The sequence below is a fragment of the Rutilus rutilus genome, assembly GCF_951802725.1.
Source record: "Rutilus rutilus genome assembly, chromosome: 25".
NCBI classification, from domain to species: domain Eukaryota; kingdom Metazoa; phylum Chordata; class Actinopteri; order Cypriniformes; family Leuciscidae; genus Rutilus; species Rutilus rutilus.
Window position 1 is genome coordinate 15,125,964 of NC_140229.1, and position 21,607 is coordinate 15,147,570.

At 37.8% G+C, this 21,607-nt stretch overlaps 1 protein-coding gene across 3 annotated transcripts in view; it reads left to right on the forward strand.

Annotated features, from left to right (window-relative positions):
- The window catches only part of fat3b (FAT atypical cadherin 3b), a 63,037-nt gene that overhangs the window by 22,637 nt on the left and 18,793 nt on the right, over window positions 1-21,607 (forward strand). For all 3 annotated transcript variants that reach the window (XM_084400758.1, XM_084400759.1, XM_084400760.1), the window contains exons 10-25: window positions 302-512; window positions 737-4,831; window positions 5,354-5,550; window positions 5,720-5,873; window positions 6,645-6,878; window positions 7,238-7,630; window positions 8,274-8,488; window positions 8,736-8,873; window positions 9,142-9,285; window positions 10,535-10,732; window positions 14,103-14,380; window positions 16,306-16,847; window positions 17,021-17,152; window positions 18,317-18,474; window positions 18,722-19,196; window positions 19,287-19,440. In XM_084400758.1, the coding sequence (XP_084256884.1) occupies window positions 302-512; window positions 737-4,831; window positions 5,354-5,550; window positions 5,720-5,873; window positions 6,645-6,878; window positions 7,238-7,630; window positions 8,274-8,488; window positions 8,736-8,873; window positions 9,142-9,285; window positions 10,535-10,732; window positions 14,103-14,380; window positions 16,306-16,847; window positions 17,021-17,152; window positions 18,317-18,474; window positions 18,722-19,196; window positions 19,287-19,440 (7,718 nt within the window). The remainder of the gene's footprint in view (window positions 1-301; window positions 513-736; window positions 4,832-5,353; window positions 5,551-5,719; window positions 5,874-6,644; window positions 6,879-7,237; window positions 7,631-8,273; window positions 8,489-8,735; window positions 8,874-9,141; window positions 9,286-10,534; window positions 10,733-14,102; window positions 14,381-16,305; window positions 16,848-17,020; window positions 17,153-18,316; window positions 18,475-18,721; window positions 19,197-19,286; window positions 19,441-21,607) is intronic.

The window sequence follows — 21,607 nt, forward strand, 5'->3', positions numbered from 1 at the left end:
AGAAAATATTTAAATGTTCATAACATATTTTTTTTAGTGTTAAAAATTAGAAATGTTCTATTTGTTTCCTGTTTTTAGTACAGTATTTTAAAGTATTTTAGATTATCAGAAATGAAGCTCAGCATACCAAATTTTATATTTTGACAGTTTGCATTTTTAACTGTTCCTTTCTGTGTCTTTTATTCCTTTTTTTCTCATTTTGCGTGTTTCTTCACAAATCTTTTCCATGCAAAAACTATTAGTTTTTCTCCTCAGCTCTGTCGCCCTGTGTTTCCTCCTTTTTGTCCTTTTCTTTTTTTAGGTTAAAGATCAAGAATTTCCCTATTACAGAGATCTGGCACGTATTATTGTGACTTTGGAGGATGCCAATGACCAGCCACCCTTTTTTACTCGCACTATGTATGACAGTATGGTGTTTGAGTCGGCCCCACCAGGAACGTCAGCTTTGCAGGTGATCGCACTAGACAGAGACTCAGGGAGAAACGGGGAGATAGTTTACTCAATTGATGCAGGTAAACACCATGTTCTCTGCTCTTGAATTTATTACGCTCCCTGATAACATTTCCATTGTTCAGCTGTTTTAAGTAACTGATTGTCTATGCCGCTGAGTGTGATGCATTAGCTCATTTCTTTTAACGTCATGCATCTTAAGATTTATCTTTTATATATCCTTTACCTGAAATGCCACTTTTCATGATGAACTGACAGGCATGTGTCATTTTATTTTCTTTCTCAGGCAACACCGGTGGCTTATTTGGAATAGATCCACTCTCTGGCATAATTTCAGTATCCAGAGAGCTGGACCTTACAACTGTGGGATTTTATACCCTTACTGTGAGAGCCACAGATGGAGGCACACCGGCATTAAGTAGCACCACTGCTGCTAGGATCGCCATCTCTCTGTCTGATTTCTCCAGTCCAAAGTTTGCCCAACAAGAATACCAGGCTGAGATTACGGAGAATGTTGCTGTCGGGACTTTTGTCTTAATGGTCTGTGCAATTAGTCGATCCATACTGATTTATGACATTAAACAAGGGAATGATGAAAGGAGGTTTAAAATAAATCGTTACACAGGTGTCATCACAACACAAAGGGATTTAGACTTTGAGATGACCTCCTCATATATGTTGGCCATTCAGGCTGTCAACATGGCTGGGATTGCCTCCACTGTCACTGTCTGCATCCAGGTTGTTGATGAAAATGATAATCCTCCAGTTTTCCAGGAGCTCACATATAAAGGGACCATCAGTGAGGCAGCCCCTATCAATAGTGTGGTGATGAGTGAGGATGGAAAGCCCTTGGTAATTGAAGCCATAGATGCTGACAAGAATCACAATGCCCTCCTGATCTTTCAGATTGTGGAGGACACAGCTAAATTGTTCTTTACTGTGGACTCGGGAACAGGCTCAGTCAGAACTATAGCCCAGCTGGACTATGAAACATTCAGTGCTTTTTATTTTTCTGTTAATGTGCGGGACAGTGGCAGGCCTCAGCTAACAGCTGAGAAGCCAGCCAAGGTCCTAATCAGAGTTGCGAACGTCAATGACTCTCCCCCTCAGTTCTCACAAGAAGCTTATGACACTGTGTTGCTTCTTCCAACATATGCTGGGGTTGAGATTCTGAGAGTAGAAGCCACTGATCCAGACATGACCACTGATCTGATGTATTCTTTGGCTGATAGCAACTTGGAGCACTTCGAAATAGATCCATCATCGGGTGTCCTCACGGTCAAAAACAAAAAACTCTCCAAAGACCGTTATCGTTTCAATGTCAAAGTGTCAGATGGGCGGTACTTTTGCACAGCACTTGTGACGGTGTTGGTCAGGGAGGCTATGGACAGTGGTCTCCTTTTCAGTCAAACCTCTTACTCCTCCTCTGTACTGGAGAATAGTGTGAACATTACCACAGTGAGCATTATAAATGCTGTAGGAAACCGCTTAAATGAACCACTAAAGTACACTCTTTTGAATTCAGGGACACGCTTTACAATTCGTCCCACATCAGGGGTTATTCAAACCACAGGAGTCCTTTTCGATCGAGAACAACAGGAACTGTATGAGCTGGTAGTAGAAGTGAGTAGAGAATACGACCAGCTGCGAGTTGCTAGAGTAACCGTCAGAGTAGAAGTTGAGGATGTTAACGACAATGCTCCTGAGTTTCAAGGCCTTCCATATTATGCTGCTGTGCAGGTTGATGCAGAACCTGGCTCACCCATTTTCCAGGTGTCCGCGACAGATTTGGACAAAGGGATAAATGGAGCTGTGTATTATGAGCTTAAGGAGGACCATCCACAATTTGAAGTGAACAAGCTCACTGGGGAACTTACTCTTAAAAGGGCCTTTGATGCAGACTTGTCCAATGTTGAATATCCACTTGTCGTCCTTGCACGTGATGCAGGCTACCCCTCCTTGTTCACTGTTGTTGAGCTTCCAGTTACAGTTGTGAACAAGGCCATGCCTGTGTTTGACAAGTCTTTTTATGGCATATCAGTAAGAGAGGACATTGCAGTGTCCACTCCCGTTTTATGCATAAATGCCACCAGTCCAGAGGGCCAAAACATTATATATACTATTGTGGAAGGGGATCCCTCCTTTCAATTTGACATTGGCTTTGACAGTGGTGTGATTAGTGTCATATATCCTTTAGACTATGAGACCACACCCTACTACAGGCTAACCGTCAGGTCTATGGACACTCTCACTGGAGCCAGATCCGAAGTAGATGTGGACATAGTTGTGGTGGATGTAAATGACAATGCCCCTGCATTTCTCAATGCCTCATACACCACCACTTTGTCAGAAAACTCAATGATCGGTTCTAGCGTGATACAACTCTTGGCAACAGACAAAGACTCTGACAAAAACAATGTGATTAACTATCAGATCCTCTCTGATGGATTTAACAGCACAGACTACTTCCTCATTGACAGCACACGTGGACTCGTGTTAACGGGCCGTCTTTTGGACTATGAACTTACACCAAGCTTCAGCTTTATCGTTAGGGCAACGGACAATGGTTCCCCATCTCAGAGCAGTGAAGTCACTGTCACCGTCTTGGTGACTGACGTTAATGACAACCCACCGTCCTTCAGCCAACCACTTTACGAAGCTTTTGTGAGCGAACTGGCTCCCAGAGGGCATATTGTGACATGTGTCCAGGCTTCTGATGCAGACAGCTCAGATGCTGAGAGTTTGAGGTACAGCATACTCTCTGGAGATGAGAAAATGAGCTTCATAATAGACTCCCAGACAGGTGTCATTTCCTTGTCCAGCCAACGCAGACAGGGGATGCGGACAGCGTACAACCTCAATGTGTCTGTATCAGATGGGGTGTTCACCAACACTGCACAGGTGAACATTCAAGTCATGGGGGCTAACCTTTACAGCCCTGTCTTTAGTCAACGGTTCTACTTGGCAGAGGTCCGCGAGAATGCCCCTGCAGGTACCAGAGTCATTCAGGTGCGTGCCACAGATGAGGACTCAGGGATTTTTGGTCAGATCATGTTTTCTTTTATCAATGACCTTGGAAAGACTCAGTTTTACATTGGAGCCGATGGCCTAATAACGACAGCTCAGAAACTGGACAGAGAGAACCCAGTGAACCGAGACATTGTGCTAACTGTAATGGCACTTGATGGTGGGGGAAGAGCATCCTTCTGCACCGTTAGGGTAATTCTTGCTGACGAGAATGATAATGCTCCACGTTTTAGGGCTATGGAGTATAGAGTTAGCATAAAGGCTAACATGCCAATGGGATCGCTGGTGACTCAGATCCAGGCTCAGGACCCAGATGCCGGCGACAATGGCAGAGTTAGCTACTCGCTGTACAGTGAGGCAAAGCTTCCTCTAGTAGATGTGCTGGAGATTGAGCCTGACAGTGGCTGGATGGTCACAAAGGGAAGCATGGCACATCTCAGAGGAACGGTCCTCTCCTTTTTTGTCAAAGCTACTGATGGCGGGATCCCAGCCAAACATTCCCTTGTGTCTGCATTTATTCATGTCTTACCACCTGATGCAAATGTGCCCTCCTTCACCCAGCCCCAGTACTCTTACACAGTCCCAGAGGACACACCTGTTGGAACAGCCTTGGGATCAGTGTACTTAAGTCCTGGTCAGACTGCCTCATTTTCTGTGGTAAATGGAGAGACTGGTGAGAGTAACCAGGGTGGGACATTTTTGGTCGAGAGAGAAACTGGACTTCTAAGGCTTGTTAGCCCCCTTGACTATGAACTCATCAACATTTACCGTTTCAAAGTTGCTGCCACCATGAGGCAGGCACTGGTTGAATCTATGTCTGTAGTAGATGTAGAAGTGAAGGTGCTAGATGTGAATGACAACAAACCATTATTCGGAACCAGTTCTTATGTGGCCATGGTTATGGAGGGCATGCCTAGGGGTACACGGGTTATCCAGGTACGAGCACTTGACCCTGATTGGGGCTCTAACGGACAGGTTAATTACAGCCTTGGCCCGACCCTAAACCAAGAGCAGGACAAAGCAAGTGGATCTAAATCTGTCTCCGGTGCTATGTTTGTTATTGACAGCAAGACTGGTTGGATCACTACTCTCGGTGACCTGGACCATGAGATGTGCCCATCTTACACCTTCAACGTTGTGGCATCTGATCTAGGTGAAGGTGTTCCACTATCCTCAACAGCTGTAGTGACTGTTGCAATAGCAGATGTCAATGACAACCCCCCTACCTTCGAGAGGGAGTACTACAGAGGTGCTGTGCGAGAGAGTGACCCACTGGGGGAGGTGGTTTCAGTGCTGAGCACTCGTGATGGGGATAGCTCTGATCAGAATCGGCTTGTCAGCTTCCATATCACAGGTGCGTATTAAAGTAGGCCACTGGAGGATGATTTATGGCTCTCGGAGGCTCTCCGGGAAAGATAATCACATTGAAAGGGTTTAATTTAATGAACTAAGTGTGCAAAAGCTATATGAGTAAAGAGCCATCTGCTTTATGTGTCACATTACTTTGTTTAAAGACCATTTGGGGATGTGAACAGATTGTTAGATTTAAGATCAGTTTATTGTTTTCAATAACTTGGGATACTTTATATACCCTCTCCAAAAGTGTCCCTAAGTGTTTCGGTTCACTTAGCATGCTCTTTGACTTATTTTGATGGGTGTAAGCACACATTTTTATTTGACGTGTTCAGTATAGTTTATGAAATATTATGTTTGTTTTATTTCAATTAAAGAACAGTAATACCTTACAGCATATACACATTATGTGTTTATGGAAATTAAATACATGATAGTTTGGTTTCTGTGCAGGCCATCACAGAGTTTTACAAATCTTCCTTGCTCATTTATCTAAATTCTGTGGCCATTCTTTTTGACTCAGGAGGAAACCCCAAGGGGGTGTTTGGGCTGGCTCCTGTTCAGGGGGAGTGGAAGGTCTTTGTGAAACGGCCTTTGGACAGAGAGGAGCAGGATCAATACCTGCTCAATATCACAGCCAGTGACGGCCTGTTTGTAACCCGCATAGGCGTAGAGGTCACTGTCATGGATGCCAATGACAACAGCCCCATCTGCAATCAGGTCTGAGCAATTGATTTAGGCTGGCATTTGTCATCTCATACAGCCCAAGTTAACACCTACCATGTTTAATGCCTGCATACTGATGTAAATTAAGTCTTTTTACACAAATGTATTTTGTATTAAGAATTCAATACACAGTTTTAATAGTTTTTCATCATTATTTTTTTAGGCTCAATATGAGGCCTCGTTTCCAGAAGATGTGGCTATTAATACTGTTATTCTGACAATTGGAGCAACAGACTTGGACACTGGTGTCAATGCAGAAGTTCAGTACTCTCTGTTTGGCATTGGAGTTGAAGATTTTTACATGGATGCAAATACTGGTATTTCTATACAAACTTCTTTCACACTTGCTTTTACACTCTCTACACTTTTTTTCAGTGTCTTAAGGCTTGAATACACTACATGATTTTTGCCCTGATTTGCACTGGAGGAGTCAACACTAGTTGCATAAAGTCAGAGCATGTCTGCAGATTTTGTGCAGTCGGAGTTGACAGCTTTCACAAAAAGTCGTCTTCTTTTTCTTTTTTTTGCCTCAGACTGATTCCTTCCAGTCTGATGATATCAAACATGTTTGACATTTGTCATTTTGTCTCTTAGCAACAATGTGCATGTTTGTGCATGATTTTGTGTTCAAAGTGATTTGAGAAGTCTGGTAGTGTGTGATCCTGTGTCACTGAGTGAATACTGCCTGTTTGTTTTCTGTAAATATTTTCAAATTCAGCAAGTGTATGATGCTTATTGTTTTAAAAATCTGTTCAGATTTTAAAAGTTGTGAACTGCATTCCAGCCTTTAGATTATTTTAAGTAATTGGTTACAATACAGTTAATAAAATTTTGCCTGCCATCCCAGATTGCTTGGAAGTTTAAAGCATCTTTAGATAGACAGCATTGATTTAGTAATTACTTCACTGACGTCATTAGGCTTGATTGAATGTAACATTTATGAGACACAAAAATATTTAGCACCGCCATCCATCATTTACATTATCTTTTATTCATCTCACTGAAGTTTTTACTTAATGCAACTCTGGCCCATGGTTCTGAGATCCATCCTGTGAGGCTTTTCTTATGTCTCTCTCTTTTTGTGCCAGGTGAACTGAAGACGGCCTCTCTGTTGGACCGGGAGAGAACGGCAGGTTATAAGTTGGTAGCGCAGGCTACAGATGGAGGAGGGCTGTTCTGTCGCTCTGAAATTTCTCTGACCATTCTGGACGTTAATGATAATGCACCATCATTTGCCTTCACACGGTTCATGGCGAGTGTATATGAGAGCGCGGCGCCCAAGGCCTTGATCACACGCCTTCAGGCTAATGATCCAGATGAAGGTGTGTATTTCACACGTGTAACATTTAGGTTCAACTTTAGATGAATATATAAGTAGTCTTGTGACTGATCACCATCTCTTTTTTCCAAACCATTTCAACCCTCTTTTGCCTTCACCATTTTATTTCAAATAGTCCTACGGTTTGATTTTGAAAACTGAAAACATAAGCTCATAAAACTCTCACAATAATTAACAAATAACAAAATCGTGTTTAAAATGGTTTTAGATGAGGTACAGCATATCACATTGCAAGCCCTTATATTTAGCGAATGATCCTTTTTTGGATCTCTAAAATTTTATCTCTTGAGGGAAACATTATCATTGCATGTTTGATGGGGTTTTTTTTATGCCTTCTCCCAGGTCTGAACAGGAAGATTGTGTACACACTTGTTGACTCTGCTGATGGTATGTTCTCCACTGACCCATCCTCTGGTGTGGTGATCCTGGAAAAGTCTCTGGACAGAGAGAGGCAAGACTTGTATTCGATCAGGATCAAGGCTACTGACCGAGCAGGGGCCGATGGCTCGCTTTCCACCCAGGTGGACCTCACCATTGTGGTTCTGGACGTGAACGACAACCCACCTGTGTTTCAAAAGCAAGATTACGCGGCCACAGTGCCTGAAGATGTTACTGTAGGAACAGAAGTGCTGCGCGTCTTTGCCACGAGTGGTGATATTGGAGTGAATGCAGACATCTACTTTAGATTCTTGTCTGGAAATGAGCTGGGAAAGTTTTCCATTGATGAATCAACAGGCAAGGCGGGGAGACAGACGTTTTTCTGCACATAAAACAATTATTTCTGGTTTGAAATTGTTTTGCAGTTTTTAGTGAGATTTCTTTCAAGAGCTTACTTGTAACTAACACAGACAAAGGCTTATTGTCAGGTCATTTATATTTCCTTTCTTCATGAATCATTGAGAGAAATGTAAGAAAGTCTATTGACTCTAGACAGGACATTATGATTTGACAAATTGTGTCTGTTAAAACAGCACAATATAAGTGCAGCGATTGGGAAAATTAGTTATGAATGCTCCACAAAATTCTAATAATCGTGCTTAACATGCAGAAAACATGGGAACAGTTACTGAGAGCGCTCTTTGTCTCTTAAAAAGATGTAGGCAGTCAGTGGAAACCCTGAAATATAACAACATTTTTATAGTTATATCACTTCCCGTACATTCAGTTTTGACAAAAGAATAATGTGCTTTAGTTAATTAAGCTCTTAAAGGCGCAAGGAAGTATAGTGCTTTCTTTTGGCTATTGTGTGTGAGCTAAACGTTCTGGCTTTTCTTGCATCCAAAGGAGCCTTTGTATTGAAAGTTATGTAAATGTGGCGTCTATCATATGCATTTAAATTAATTGGCATTGCTCTGACTCATATCTCGTATGATTCCAGGCATCATTTCTGTGGTGGACGATCTTGACTATGAGCTCTGCAAGGACTTTTTCCTAAATGTCGAGGCCTTTGATGGCGGATCACCTCCCTTGACGGCCAGGACCATAGTGACCATAGAGCTACTGGACGTCAATGACAATTCGCCTTCATTCAACGAGGACATTTACAATGTTCTGATCAGCGAGGACGTAGCCATCGGAGAGACCGTCACAAGGGTAAAGTTCTCTCATTAGCCGAGCCACTTCATTGGCATTTAATTAGCCACAGACATAATTTCAATTTCACAGCTAGCATATAATTAAGCTTATTGCTCGCATAAATCCCCTTAATGAATTACGCTAGTTATTCATTTGTACTGTGTACTTGAGCTGTAATATAATTTATCGTAAGAGGGTGTAATTTGCTTCATGATCCATATAAATTCAGGGATTTTTGGCTTTTTATGTTGTTTGTTATGTGCAGCTGTTTGCAGAAGACCTGGACAGTCAGATCAATGGGCGAATAACTTATTCCATTCTGAAAGGGGACCGTGACAACCAGTTTTGGATCGACCCTGTCACTGGGCTTCTGAAAGTTAACAAGGCACTGGACAGAGAGACGGTTAGTCCTTGGAATGAGCTTGGGTACTTTGGCTAATGAATCTTGACATCTCTTCGAGACACTCTCCTGAGACATTGCATGATTTCGGCCAATTATGTTTAAATCAGCCGTAAAGTCTTTAATTAGGCAAATGTAGGATTGAAACAGGCTTTTGTGTGACTGTGGGTGAGCGGACAGTCTTGTTCTTCTAAAAAAGACATTTAATAAGAGTTGAGTCATTCTAAACTGTTTTTGCCTGACATTTATCCTCCTGTCTCACTTGTACAAGGTCTCAAGCTACTCATTGTCTGTGCAAGCGTTTGACAGCGGGTCACCTGCCAAGTCAACCACTGTGAATGTCAATATCGAGATTGCTGATGTGAACGACAACCCGCCGATCTTCTCTCCTGCTAATGCTTCAGCTGTGATTCAGGTGTGAATCACAGTCTTAACTCTTTTATTTGCAGCAATGGACATTGTCGCATACCTACAATAGATGCGACATGTGACTGTTGCTAAGGCAAGTGCTACTACTGTTGCTTAGGGATTTCAGCAAATGACTGGATGATTTATTGAATATTCACATTATATTTACAATGCTTTTAATATCGTTTTTTGCCATTAAGAATGTGTAATTAGATTTGATTAGTGCTGTTACAACATGCACGCAATGACGGAAATGTTGTAAACTTCAGGAGCAAAAAAACGTTTTTAGAATTTGTAGGTTTACAAAATCAGTTCCCTGTGTGACATTTTAAATGTATTTAAATGTTTTAGTAAAATACACTCTAACGTTCAATGGTCTGTTTGATATTTTAATGCTTTTGAAAGAAGTGTCTTATTCTCACCAAGAGTGGATTTATTTGATCAGTAATACAGTAAGAACTGTTATATTGTGAAATATTATTACAATTTAAAATAACAATTTTCTATTTTTCTATCTTAAAAATTTTCATTTATTCATGTGAATCTTTACATAATTTCTATAAAAAAATATATAAAAAAACTTACTGACCCCAAGCTTTTGATTGGTGGTGCATGTTGGTCATTGTTGCAGTTTATGACTGTTATGTCTAATATTGTTCTGTAATATTGCTTCATTTACATGGAAAATATAAAAAATTCTTCTTTGCTTTTATTGTTTATAAGATTTTTTTATTTTATTTTTTGCTGTATTTTATATAATGCTCTTAACATTTAGCATTTACTTGGTTGAAATGAAGGGTCCTCTAACAAAAAAAATCAGCCTTTCAAGCCATTTCAGAGCAAATACATAAATATTTATGTTAGAAGGCAGAAAAAACTGAGATGAAGTATAACATTTCGGCACAAAACTCATCTCCCCATGGAAATCATTTGTACGGCTTGTTGAGGAGAGCTGTGCAATGTCTTATGATCTACCTCCAGGATGATAAAGTGTCTAAGAAATCCCCTAGAAAGGAGCTACCTGAGCCATATCTATGGACTAGATCGAATATTATGTAACTTTAGGGTCGCCGTTCTTGACTAGGTCTAGGAAGTAAACAACCTAGCAATTACCTAGACACACTTGCTAAGTCGTACCAATTACCCACAGCACACTAGCATTGAAGACTTTTGAATGGTCAATCACCACTCACATTCTCTTCAGGATTTTTTCGAATTGAGACCTTATTTCTGTTTTGTTTTTTTGTTTTTTTTAGTTGAACAAGCCTGCAGGAACTACCATCCTCACACTGTCAGTTTCTGACAAGGACTCCTCTAGAAATGGCGCACCTTTTGAGTTTCGCATCGTGTCTGGAAATGAGGGCAATGCTTTCAGTTTGGACCAGAATGGAGAATTACGGACAAGTCGAGTGTTTGGTCCAGATGCAACGCGGGAGTATACGCTTGAGCTACAGGTTAGTACAACTCCAGAAAACAGCTCAACAGCTCTGTTAAAGTCAACATGAAACAGAATTTTCAATTCTTGAATTGATTGGATGGTTGTGGTTTGCTATTTCTGTGATGTCATGTGAGTGACAGATTGTCCCGCCCTCACAGCAGTAAACATCATCAGAGAAGAGATGTCGCTGCACAAGGGAGGGGAAGTTATTTTGATTAAAGATTATGAGGGCACATGAATAAAAAAAAAAAGATGTGCACAGATAAATAATTTATATTAAGTACTTCCATAAAAATAAATAAATAAGATTTGTCCATTTTAATTTCATTGCGACTTTAAAAGTGAGTTCAGAATGACTGAAATCACATGTGGGTGTTTCTTCAACTATGAGCACTTTTGACAAATTTAAACACTTTTCTGGAATGACTTTTCTAAGGTTAATTTCATAACTCATTTTATATATTCTAAATAATAAATTATAAATAATTGAACAAAAAATACCACTTTTTATTAGGAATGACACACAATAACAATATTTTCTTCACAAGGGTCTGTGTACCTTCTGGTAATTTGATTTTCTACTTAAAATAGAAATAAAGAGAAACGAGAAATGGTTTGATTTTTTTTTGTTTTGTTTTTTTTTGTTTAAGAAACGGGAAAATTTAAATGAAGCTAGATTTTATTCATGGGTAAAAAAATTCGAGATTATGCTTTAATATTTGTTTTGCATGCATGGGTGGTCCTGAAACGCCCCTTTTCAACTCTTGTCTTCTGTATAGCCTACTGTCTGTCCCATCATGCAGAATAAGAGTTCATCTAATGTAGCTAGCTACTGCTCTGCAAATTAGTTACAATAACGTTTCTTCATACTGATTGACTGTTGCTTATATTTCTTGCCAATATACATCTTGTTTACAGCACAACAACACACTTCTCTGGTCAGCGGAGCACCGGTGTGATTCCTTGCATTGTTTCTTGATAACAGCGGAAAGAACTTAAAATACTCTGTCATTTTTAGTCATACAGATAAGAGTAAGACATCATTCAAAACTGTCTACTTCTATTTGTATGCGCTCAAAATAACAACAAAATGAAAAACAAAGTGAGTGTGCTTTCTGCCATCTCTCTCTGTGAACAACTTTCTGAAACGTGTCACAAAAATGAACCGAAACTTCTTCTCTTGTCTGAGCTCATTATCACACACGAAGTGCAAGCTATTATATGATAATCATCCATAATCACCTCGATAAAACAAAGCACCTAGCTTCATCAGGTTACTAAATAGGCTTCTTTTAATTGTTTTTGGAATAATTCACTCTGTAAGGAATAAGCCTTGAATTGAGTCTACCTCAGAGGAAGAATGTGACTTGATTCAGTAGAGGAGATCATTCTTTTTTAAATTAAACTTGTACACATTTTACTAGTTGGGTTTTTCCCCAAACTATATCCTACGTGGAAGACTGAATGGATGCAGGACTTGAATGATCTGGAATAGCGACAGTAAGGCATTAACATGATCTCGCTTCAGTTCATAATTCCAAAGTAATTCCATAATTCCAGCCTATGATTGGGCCTTAAGACACTCCAGTAGACAAATTATTATGGTGAAAACTTAAGCAGAGTTTTATTATAAATAATATTAGTTATTTTTATGTGGGGTCTGGTTTTTACCATGAAACACAAATAATGTTATTGTTAAATAACAATGTTTTTCTTATAACAGCGAGTGAAATGTTGCATCTGGGTTTTGAGAATAAAATGAATAAAAATGAATAAAATGTTCCTCCATGTTGTTTTAGATCACATAAAGCCAAATGCCGTTTTATTGTTATGAATTAAATCAACTCTGATTTGTCAATAACATGCATCAGCCGTAAAAAAAAAAAAAAAAATATATATATATATATATATATATATATATATATATATATATATATATATATATATATATATATATAATTTATTTAATTTTTTTCACGGCTATATTTATATATATATATATATATATATATATATATATATATATATATATATATATATATATATATATATATATATATATATATATATATATATATATATATATATATATTGCTATGCATAAGTGAATACACCCATGCTAAAGTTGACTAAAAAGAGGAATAAAAAATCATATTTTGGAAATTGAACTTAATGCCTTAATTTAAAAAATTTGGAAAAATCCAACCTTTAAGGACACCAATTTTCTTTGTGAATGAATAATGTATCGTAAATAAATAAATGTTCTTCCTTAAAATACATGGTGCATAAGTGTGTACACCCCTATGTTAAATTCCCATAGAGGCAGGCAGATTTTTATTTTTAAGTATTTTTTTTTTATTTTTTTTTAGGATACTATGCATCCTGATAAAGTTCCCTTGGCCTTTGGAATTAAAATAGCCCCACATCATCACATAGCCTTCACCATACCTAGAGATTGGCCTAAAAGCTAGTTTGATTTGCATTGAGAGATGATCTTATGGAAAGTACCCCATGCCAATCTCTAGGTATGGTGAAGGCTATGTGATGATGTGGGGATATTTTAATTCCAAAGGCCAAGGGAACTTTATCAGGATGCATAGTATCCTAAACATTTTTTTTTTTAAATACTTAAAAATAAAAATCTGCCTGCCTTTATGGGAATTTAACATAGGGGTGTACTCACTTATGCACCATGTATTTTAAGGAAGAACATTTATTTATTTACGATACATTATTCATTCACAAAGAAAATTGGTGTCCTTAAAGGTTGGATTTTTCCTAATTTTTTAAATTAAGGCATTAAGTTCAATTTCCAAAATATGATTTTTTATTCCTCTTTTTAGTCAACTTTAGCATGGGTGTATTCACTTATGCATTGCACTGTATATATATTTATTTTTTTATTTTTTTATCTTGTAAGCGCCGCTAGTAGTTCTCGTGAACAAACTTGTCTCGCCTGCCATGTCTCTTCTATAGAAAATGAACTGAGCTCACGGTTGCTGCGTATACCATGTAGTATAGAAGAATAGGGACAGTAGACTAAAGTGGCGTTTCAGGGCCCACCCACACATTCATAACAAATATTAAAGCATAAACTAATTTTTTACCCATGAACCAAAAATACGAAAAACTTAATTTTTACGTTTCTTAAACAAAACAAAAATCAAACTGTTTCTCATTTCTCTTTATTTCTTTTTAAGTAGAAAATCAAATTAACAGAAGGTTCACGGACCCACAAGTGATATTTACCTTGATTTTTAACATAAAAGTGTCAGTAGATAAAGAAACACTCATTGTAGCTGCAGTGACGTTTCTAAGGAATTGAATACAGTTCTTTAGTTTAAAGCTTTAGAATTGTACAATGTGTTTTTGTCCTTGTCAACAAGGTGCGTGACTCTGGGAAGCCTCGTCTGTCTTCCACATCCTTTGTGTTTGTGCGCGTCATCGGAGACAGCCTCTTCAAACCTGTGGCCTTCCCACTGGAAATCAACATTGTCATGGCAGCAGATGTGTTTCCTGGCGGGATTATAGGGAAGATCTATGCCACAGACCGAGACGAGAATGATGTTCTCTCTTTCAGTCAGAGACCACAAACTAAGAGTCTTTTCAAAATCAACAGACAGGACGGGACGATTGTGGCACAAAATGGCCTGGAGCCTGGAAGGTAAATTAAATGCAACCTTAATTCGAAACAGCGTTAAGTCAAGTGTGTATTTCTTCAACAATGGGCACTTGTGACCTTGTTGACCTTGATATAAAAATATACTCTCACTAGGCAAGGCAAGTTTATTTATATAGCACATTTCATACACAATGGCAATTCAAAGTGCTTTACTTTAATAATAAAAAGAAATAAGAATAATTAAAACAGTTTAGAAAAATAAAATAAAGTACAGTACAAACAGTCGGACGAACAGCGGCACAGTGCTCATTCAGTAAATGCATAGTTAAACAGATGTGTTTTGAGTCTGGATTTGAATGTGACTACTGTAGGAGCACATCTGATCTCCTCTGAAAGCTGGTTCCAGCTGCGGCTGGCATAATAGCTAAAAGCAGACTCACCATGCTTAGAGTGAACCCTTTAAATAAATTTGTTTTATTTAAAGTTTAAATAGTCCTGCATGTCCTCAAACATGACTAGCTAGGCAAATCGTACAGCTTGATTGCTAGCATTTATGAAGACAGTTAATTAATACTTTTCAGGCTTGTTGCATTATTTTACAAAATTACAGCTTGATTGTAAATGAAGAAAATAATTCGGTATAACACTTGACAATAAGGTTTCACATGATAAAGAACAATACCTATACAGCAACATCTGTTAACATTAGTTAATGCACTTGTAAACTAACATGAACATGAACATTTATATTAACCAACATGAAATGCTAGTAAATGCTGTAAAAATGTATTGCTCATAGTTAGTTCGTGTTAGTTAATGCATTAACTAATGTTAACAAATAAGACCTTATTGTAAAGTGTTACCAATCATTTTTTTCTATTGGGGGAAAAAACTGTTGGTGCAAAATTGTCGTATGTGGTGGAAATGACAGCTATTGCACTTTCAATATTTGTGTAATTTGATATAACGTAGATCATTTTCACATTGAAAAGTTGAAACGTTTATTTCACTCTTTGTTTACAATTTCATAGTTTTTAAGTAATAATTAATTTTCTAGGACAAGCATAAAACAACCAAATCTAGACATTTAAAAAAAAAATTGCATTGTAAATATAGTTTCTCAGACTATTTGCGAACTTGTATATAACCAAATTAAATTTAGTTTGAATAAAAACCGATTAAAAGTGCTGGTAGTTAAAGAAAAATAAATGGCTTGAATCTCTTTCTTCAGTGCAATAAATTGGTTAATTAGCAGATTCAGATATAAACTGAAATCATAATATTATTGGATAATCAATGTATATTTCTACATATGTTTTTGTGCTTGTGAAACTGCAAATTTGCTTCATAATAATCAGTAACCAGTGTTATTTTAAGTTTTAGTTTAGTTTTTTATAGTTGTGTTATTTTGAATTTGCTTTTGTTTTATATTTTTAGTTTACGTGTTACTTTTAGTTTAATTCTTAGTGATTTCATTGTGCTTTTGTCATTAAAAAAAAAAAAAAAATTGCTATTTGGGTTTAATTCTTTCTTCTTTTTTTTTTTTTTTTTTTACAGTTTTAGTTAGTTTTAGATTTTATATATTTCCAGTTAATAATTTTAGTGCCTAAACTTAAATTTATTTCAGTTTATTGCCAATGCAACATTTTTGAACTAATATTTCTATTCTATTTTATTTCAGCTTTATTTCAACTAACAGAAATGTTTTTAATAGTGTCAGAGCCACTAGCCTCATGGGCAGCGCTTCATGCGACCCGATTTCGAGTCCTAGCCCGTGGTCCTTTTCCGGACCCCACCCCCCGCTCTCTCTTACTTCACTTCCTGCCCTGTACTGTATCTGTATTCGAACAAAGCAAAAAAGGCCAAAAATAAATCTTTAAAAAGAGAAAGAAATGTTTTTTATTCGATTGTTTTAGTTTACGATAATGACCTTGTCTGTATCTGTAACACCGTGTGTTTTCTCCCAGGTACTCCCTAAATGCTACAGCCAGTGATGGGCGGTTTTCTGTAACAGTGGCTGTTAGTGTCCAGGTGGAGCAAGCCACAGATGAGATGGTGCAGAATGCAGTGACTCTGCGTTTCCAAGACCTGACCCCTGAGGATTTTGTGGGTGTTTACATGGAAGACCTGAAGAAGGTTCTCCGTAGCTCACTGGTTGGTGATGGGACGGGTGTTATCGACGGGCCAGACCCCCTCCACATCTTGGGAGTGCAGCCAATGAGTCGCTCCAGTCAGCTGGAGGTGCTTCTTGCCATGGAGACTCCGGATGGGGGTTTTGTGGGCCCAGGGGAACTGGCTCTCCAGCTGGAAGAGGCGAAGGGTTTACTAAAGGGAGCGCTGCGGGTGGTCAACATCCTGGATCAGAGCTGCTCAGGGGAGCTTGAGTGCGAGGAGAGAGTCTGTGAGCTCACCCTCAGTCTCGATCCCATCGGCCTGGTCACCTACACCACCTCCAGAGTGAGCTTTGTGTCTCCACGCTTCAGCAGCAAAGAGATGTGCACATGCCCGGGTTAGAGCTCTGCTGCAGTCTCCAATGATAAAACGGGCTAAACTAATTCAAATATTTATTCTAGGATGCATTTCATAGTATGCATTATTTATCCTGGTAGATTAAATTCCAGCAGTGGCTTGAGTCTCAGAATATCCATTTGCTTGCTTTCTTACTTTTTGTGCCCATTGCAGGAGGAATTTGTCCATCTTCTCTAGAGCTTTGTGATGGCCAAACGTGTCCGTCAGACATGCAGTGTGTGCGCAGCAGCCCCACAGCGCCCTCTCTCTGTCAGTGTCTGCCTGACACACTCGACAAATGCGCAGGTTAGACTCAAATATGTTTTCACGCTGCTCATTTTTAAACTCTGGCTTAAGGCCACTTTTGACCCTGGCTAAAGCAGCATTTCATATTTCAAAAAGGGGGTTAGCAACACTTTTAACATGTAGAATGTAACCGTGAGTTGTGAGCTGGGAAGTGTTTGTCACGTGTTTAGGTAGCAGCATATAGGCTATAGGAAGTATTAAAATATTTAATAGTGATGGCAAATGCATATAACAGCATTGGGAAAGCTTCTTTTTTAAAAGCTATGTATATACTGTCCTGAAAATATTACAAAGAAATATTTCTCACTGATTTTCATTGTACATAACTGTATTAATTTGGTTCATAACTGTAAAGGGAATAGTTTTACCAAATAAATATTTTCTTAAAAAATCAAGTACATTTTATTTAAATATTAGATTTTACTACTGCCCATACCAAATTTTAAATCATATTACAAAAAAATAAATTAAACTGCTTTCCTTTGTTACTATATATATATATATAATAATTATAATTAATTAATTATAATTAATAAATAAATAAATAAATTAATTAATTAATTATATAATGCAAAGTGAACAGTTGGCTCTAATTGAAACATTATTTTTCTCTGGTGAAAGTGAGGCCATTCCAGGATGACATACGTTTTTATACGAGGAGAAGACCTACCAAAATGTTTATTCTTTCAAAACTCTTTGTCATTGAAGCGTGTTTTTTTACAGTGTGCTGGTTTTAACCCTTTGAGAAACCTTTCTTATTCAGTTAACTCGTTTGAAGAATTTTTTAACAAAGTTAAACCAAATATAGTTTTTAGCAAAAATAAATTGTAAACACGTGATATAGTTTTACCATACATTTTTCTCTCCATGAAAATAGTCACAGAAGCTGGCATGGCGTTAAAAACAAACAAACATAAACTCCGGGGAAAGTGTATAATACAAATTATACCATATAGAATTTTTCATTTTGAGCCCCTTTAGCAGTTTAATTTCCTTTCAAATAACATCTCTCTCTTGTGGGATATCCTATGGGTGTGTCAAACATATATTTAAGTTACATTTTTAGCGTACATTGTTGAGGTCAAACACTTCTATATCTTTTGTGAAAAAAAAAAAACTTGGACTTTTACTTGGACTGATTGATTTCTATGCCTGTGCTGGTAGGCCAGACATCTTTGAGTTTTGCAGGAAACAGTTACATCAAATACAGAGTGACGGACAGTGATAAGTGCGGAGACATGAAGCTGGGCTTGAGAATCAGAACGCTGCAGAGCCAAGGAGTCATCATGTACACACGCGCTGATCCCTGCACACTTCTCAAGGTAAGATGTGAATACACACACACGCTATATTTATCAATGCATTTCTTGTCGCTTAAGCACATTTTCACCCCACATTTTACTGTAATGCAAAAATCAACATTGCGTATCATAATGTAGCAATGTGGAATATGCTTGGCGAAGGGAGCAATGAAAGACTCTTAATCATCTTCAAAGGTGCAAAAACTTCATTTGGAATTGTTGGATTGTGTTTGCTCTAGTGAGTGGTTGTGTGTCTGTGTTTGTTCAGATAGAGGAAGGGCGTCTGTGGTTTCAGATGGACTGTGACAACAGACTGGACAGCTTGGGCATCTCCGGTCGTCCGATCAATGACGGGTCCTGGCACACCGTGACCCTGGAGCTCACCAGTAACTACACTCTCCTTTCTCTGGACGACAGCTATGTGGAGCGCCGGCGTTCTGCACGGGCCCCTGTCCTCATCTGGCCCCTGGCTGCAGACGGAACGCTATTCTTCGGGGCTCAGGTGTTGAACAGACCAGTGGGCAGAGGAGGGCAGAGGCCCCCACGGGCTCAAGGCGGCTTCCAAGGGTGCCTCGGGTCCGTCATGCTCAACGGGAATGAACTCCCTTTACAAAATAAGAGGAGCCGGTACGCAGAGGTAGCCGGGCTGAGTGACGTGAAGCTGGGATGTGTTTTATTTCCTGATCCGTGCCTCGGAGGGCCGTGCCAGAATGGAGCTTCTTGTGCAAAGCTGCCCTCTGGTGGTGAGAAATAGAAAGCGCGTATAACTCTCAATAGAGTTGTTCAGATTAGCTTGACTTCTAAGTCTTGGTTCTTACTGCGTTTGTCCTCAGATTTCTCCTGCAGCTGCCTGCCACAGTTCACGGGGTCTCGGTGTGAGGCGGAGGTGTCGCCCTGCGTGCCCTCACCTTGTCAGAACGGGGGTGATTGTAAGGCTGTGGGGAACACCTTCCTCTGCGGCTGCTTTAAAGGCTTCACAGGACTCATGTAAGACATTTTATTTCACCATGTACTATTTGTGATTTGTAACCATTGACCAATAATCTTGCGTACATTTCAGACCTTTTCAAATTGTCACACCATAGACAGTTAATACCAAATATATGAGACCTAAAAGGGAAAATAGTCCTCAATCCTAACATGTTTTAAATATATTTTAATATAATAATGCATATTATTTTATTGGAGTAACCCAATAGATCATGTCAACCATTTTGAACTATATAATACATTGAACTATGTATTTTTTAAGAGGTTATATATTATGTGTCCAATACAATAAAACCACCTGGTGAGTGAGATAAGTCTTTTAAATCTTTCTAAAATACTGAAAACTTCATGTTTCATTTTAGGTTTCATTTTAAAAACATGATTGGTAGACAATAACATTTTAAGAATAATATACAGTGTGTATATTATGTTATTAATGTCTACCAATCATGTTTTAATCACCAAATAGTTTTCATGAGAAATGATCTAAGACCAATAAAATATGTATTAATATAGTACATGTACATAATATAGTATTTAAAACATATTTAAATATGTATAATTGATAAAATCTGATAACATTTTCCATGATTGGTAAACATTAAAAGCTGTTCTATTTTAATTTTAAAGTCTTTTGTCTGTCTTTTGACAATCAAAAACATAATTACAATTTATAATCATATTTTATATATATATATATATATATATATGTAAAACATAATATTGCTAATAATATTATATTTTTGTTTGTTAAATTGCTTTTAGTTAGAATTCTCTGGACGTGATAATTATGTTTATCTCATTTAACAAAAGTGAAATTGTGTTTCTTCTGAAATAATGTTTGGTAAGAATCCCTTGCATTTGAGCAGAATTGTGTTGTAGAGAGCAGGTAACCAGCAGCTCACTTTAATTACACTCTTCTGAAAGTCATTATCCTTAGTGTTCAGCTTCTGTTTTCCATCTGAGACCTTGACTACTGGTTCAATAAATGCGTGACACTGTAAAATGGGTATGTTGTTTACTTGTGTCAATTAGACCTTTATCACTAATTACTAAATTCATTTAGTAAATAAATAACAGATTTTAGAGCAATCCATCACAGAAATCCCATTAAGGCTTCTCTAATTTCTTTGTGCTATGATAATTTTTTTTTTTCATTTTTTTTTTTTTTTTCATATAGATAAATTGGAGTTATTTCTCCACTAGATGATGCTGTTGTTTCTTTAAGCAAACCTAAACCTACACCTGAACAAAACTGACTGAGAAAAATTGGATACTGTGACTGACCTGTGTCTTTTTCCTTAAAAATGGCCTTTTATATTGTGGAGAGAAAGTAATAAAAACCTAATTGCTTTATATAACTGCTATATAACTACTTTCTCTGCATTTCCAGCTGTGTCATTATGTTACGCAATTCAAACAACCCTCTCATTATGTTCTCTTATGCTCACTTGAGAAAGTCGTTGAAATTTAAGAGTACATGTTAAGAGGTCTCTGAACAGCAGATCATCACATATTTGCTGTTTGCAGCACAGTTGGGAATTTGAGTTCTGCTAAATGAGAAAATGTATGAATCTTTAAAGTCAGCAAAAAAACCTCTCTCTTTCTCTCTGCTTCTGAGAACCAATCAGATAATGAGAGAAACACTAATGCTATGTTCAGAAGAGCATAGTAGTTATTATTCATGCTGTTTATAGTAAGTATAGTGTGTGAAGTAGGTAGAATATTTGTATACTGTGCAATGTATGGCAATTTTCTGTATAGACAAATTACCAACACTATCGTTGAAAGTTCAGTACGTTTTTTTAAAAGAAAGCAACACTTTTATTTGAATTCAATTCACATTTATTTGTATAGCGTTTTTCACAATACATATCGTTTCAAAGCAGCTTTACAGAAAATGCATGTGTCTGTTACAATTTAAAGTGATCTGTTATCAGAGGTAACTGTGTCAAAACTAATGTCCATATGTCAGAAATGTACAGTTCTAAGATAATACAAATCATGCAGTTAGCTGACATCATTTATTAATTTTAGGCAGAAACAATGAGCACATTAAAGTAATTATTACAAGTTGTGAACAATGGTTATAGTACAATAGAAATTGAGCACTGGTGCATGCAGATTCAGAGATTGCGTCATCTGATGAATAGCCTTCCTGATG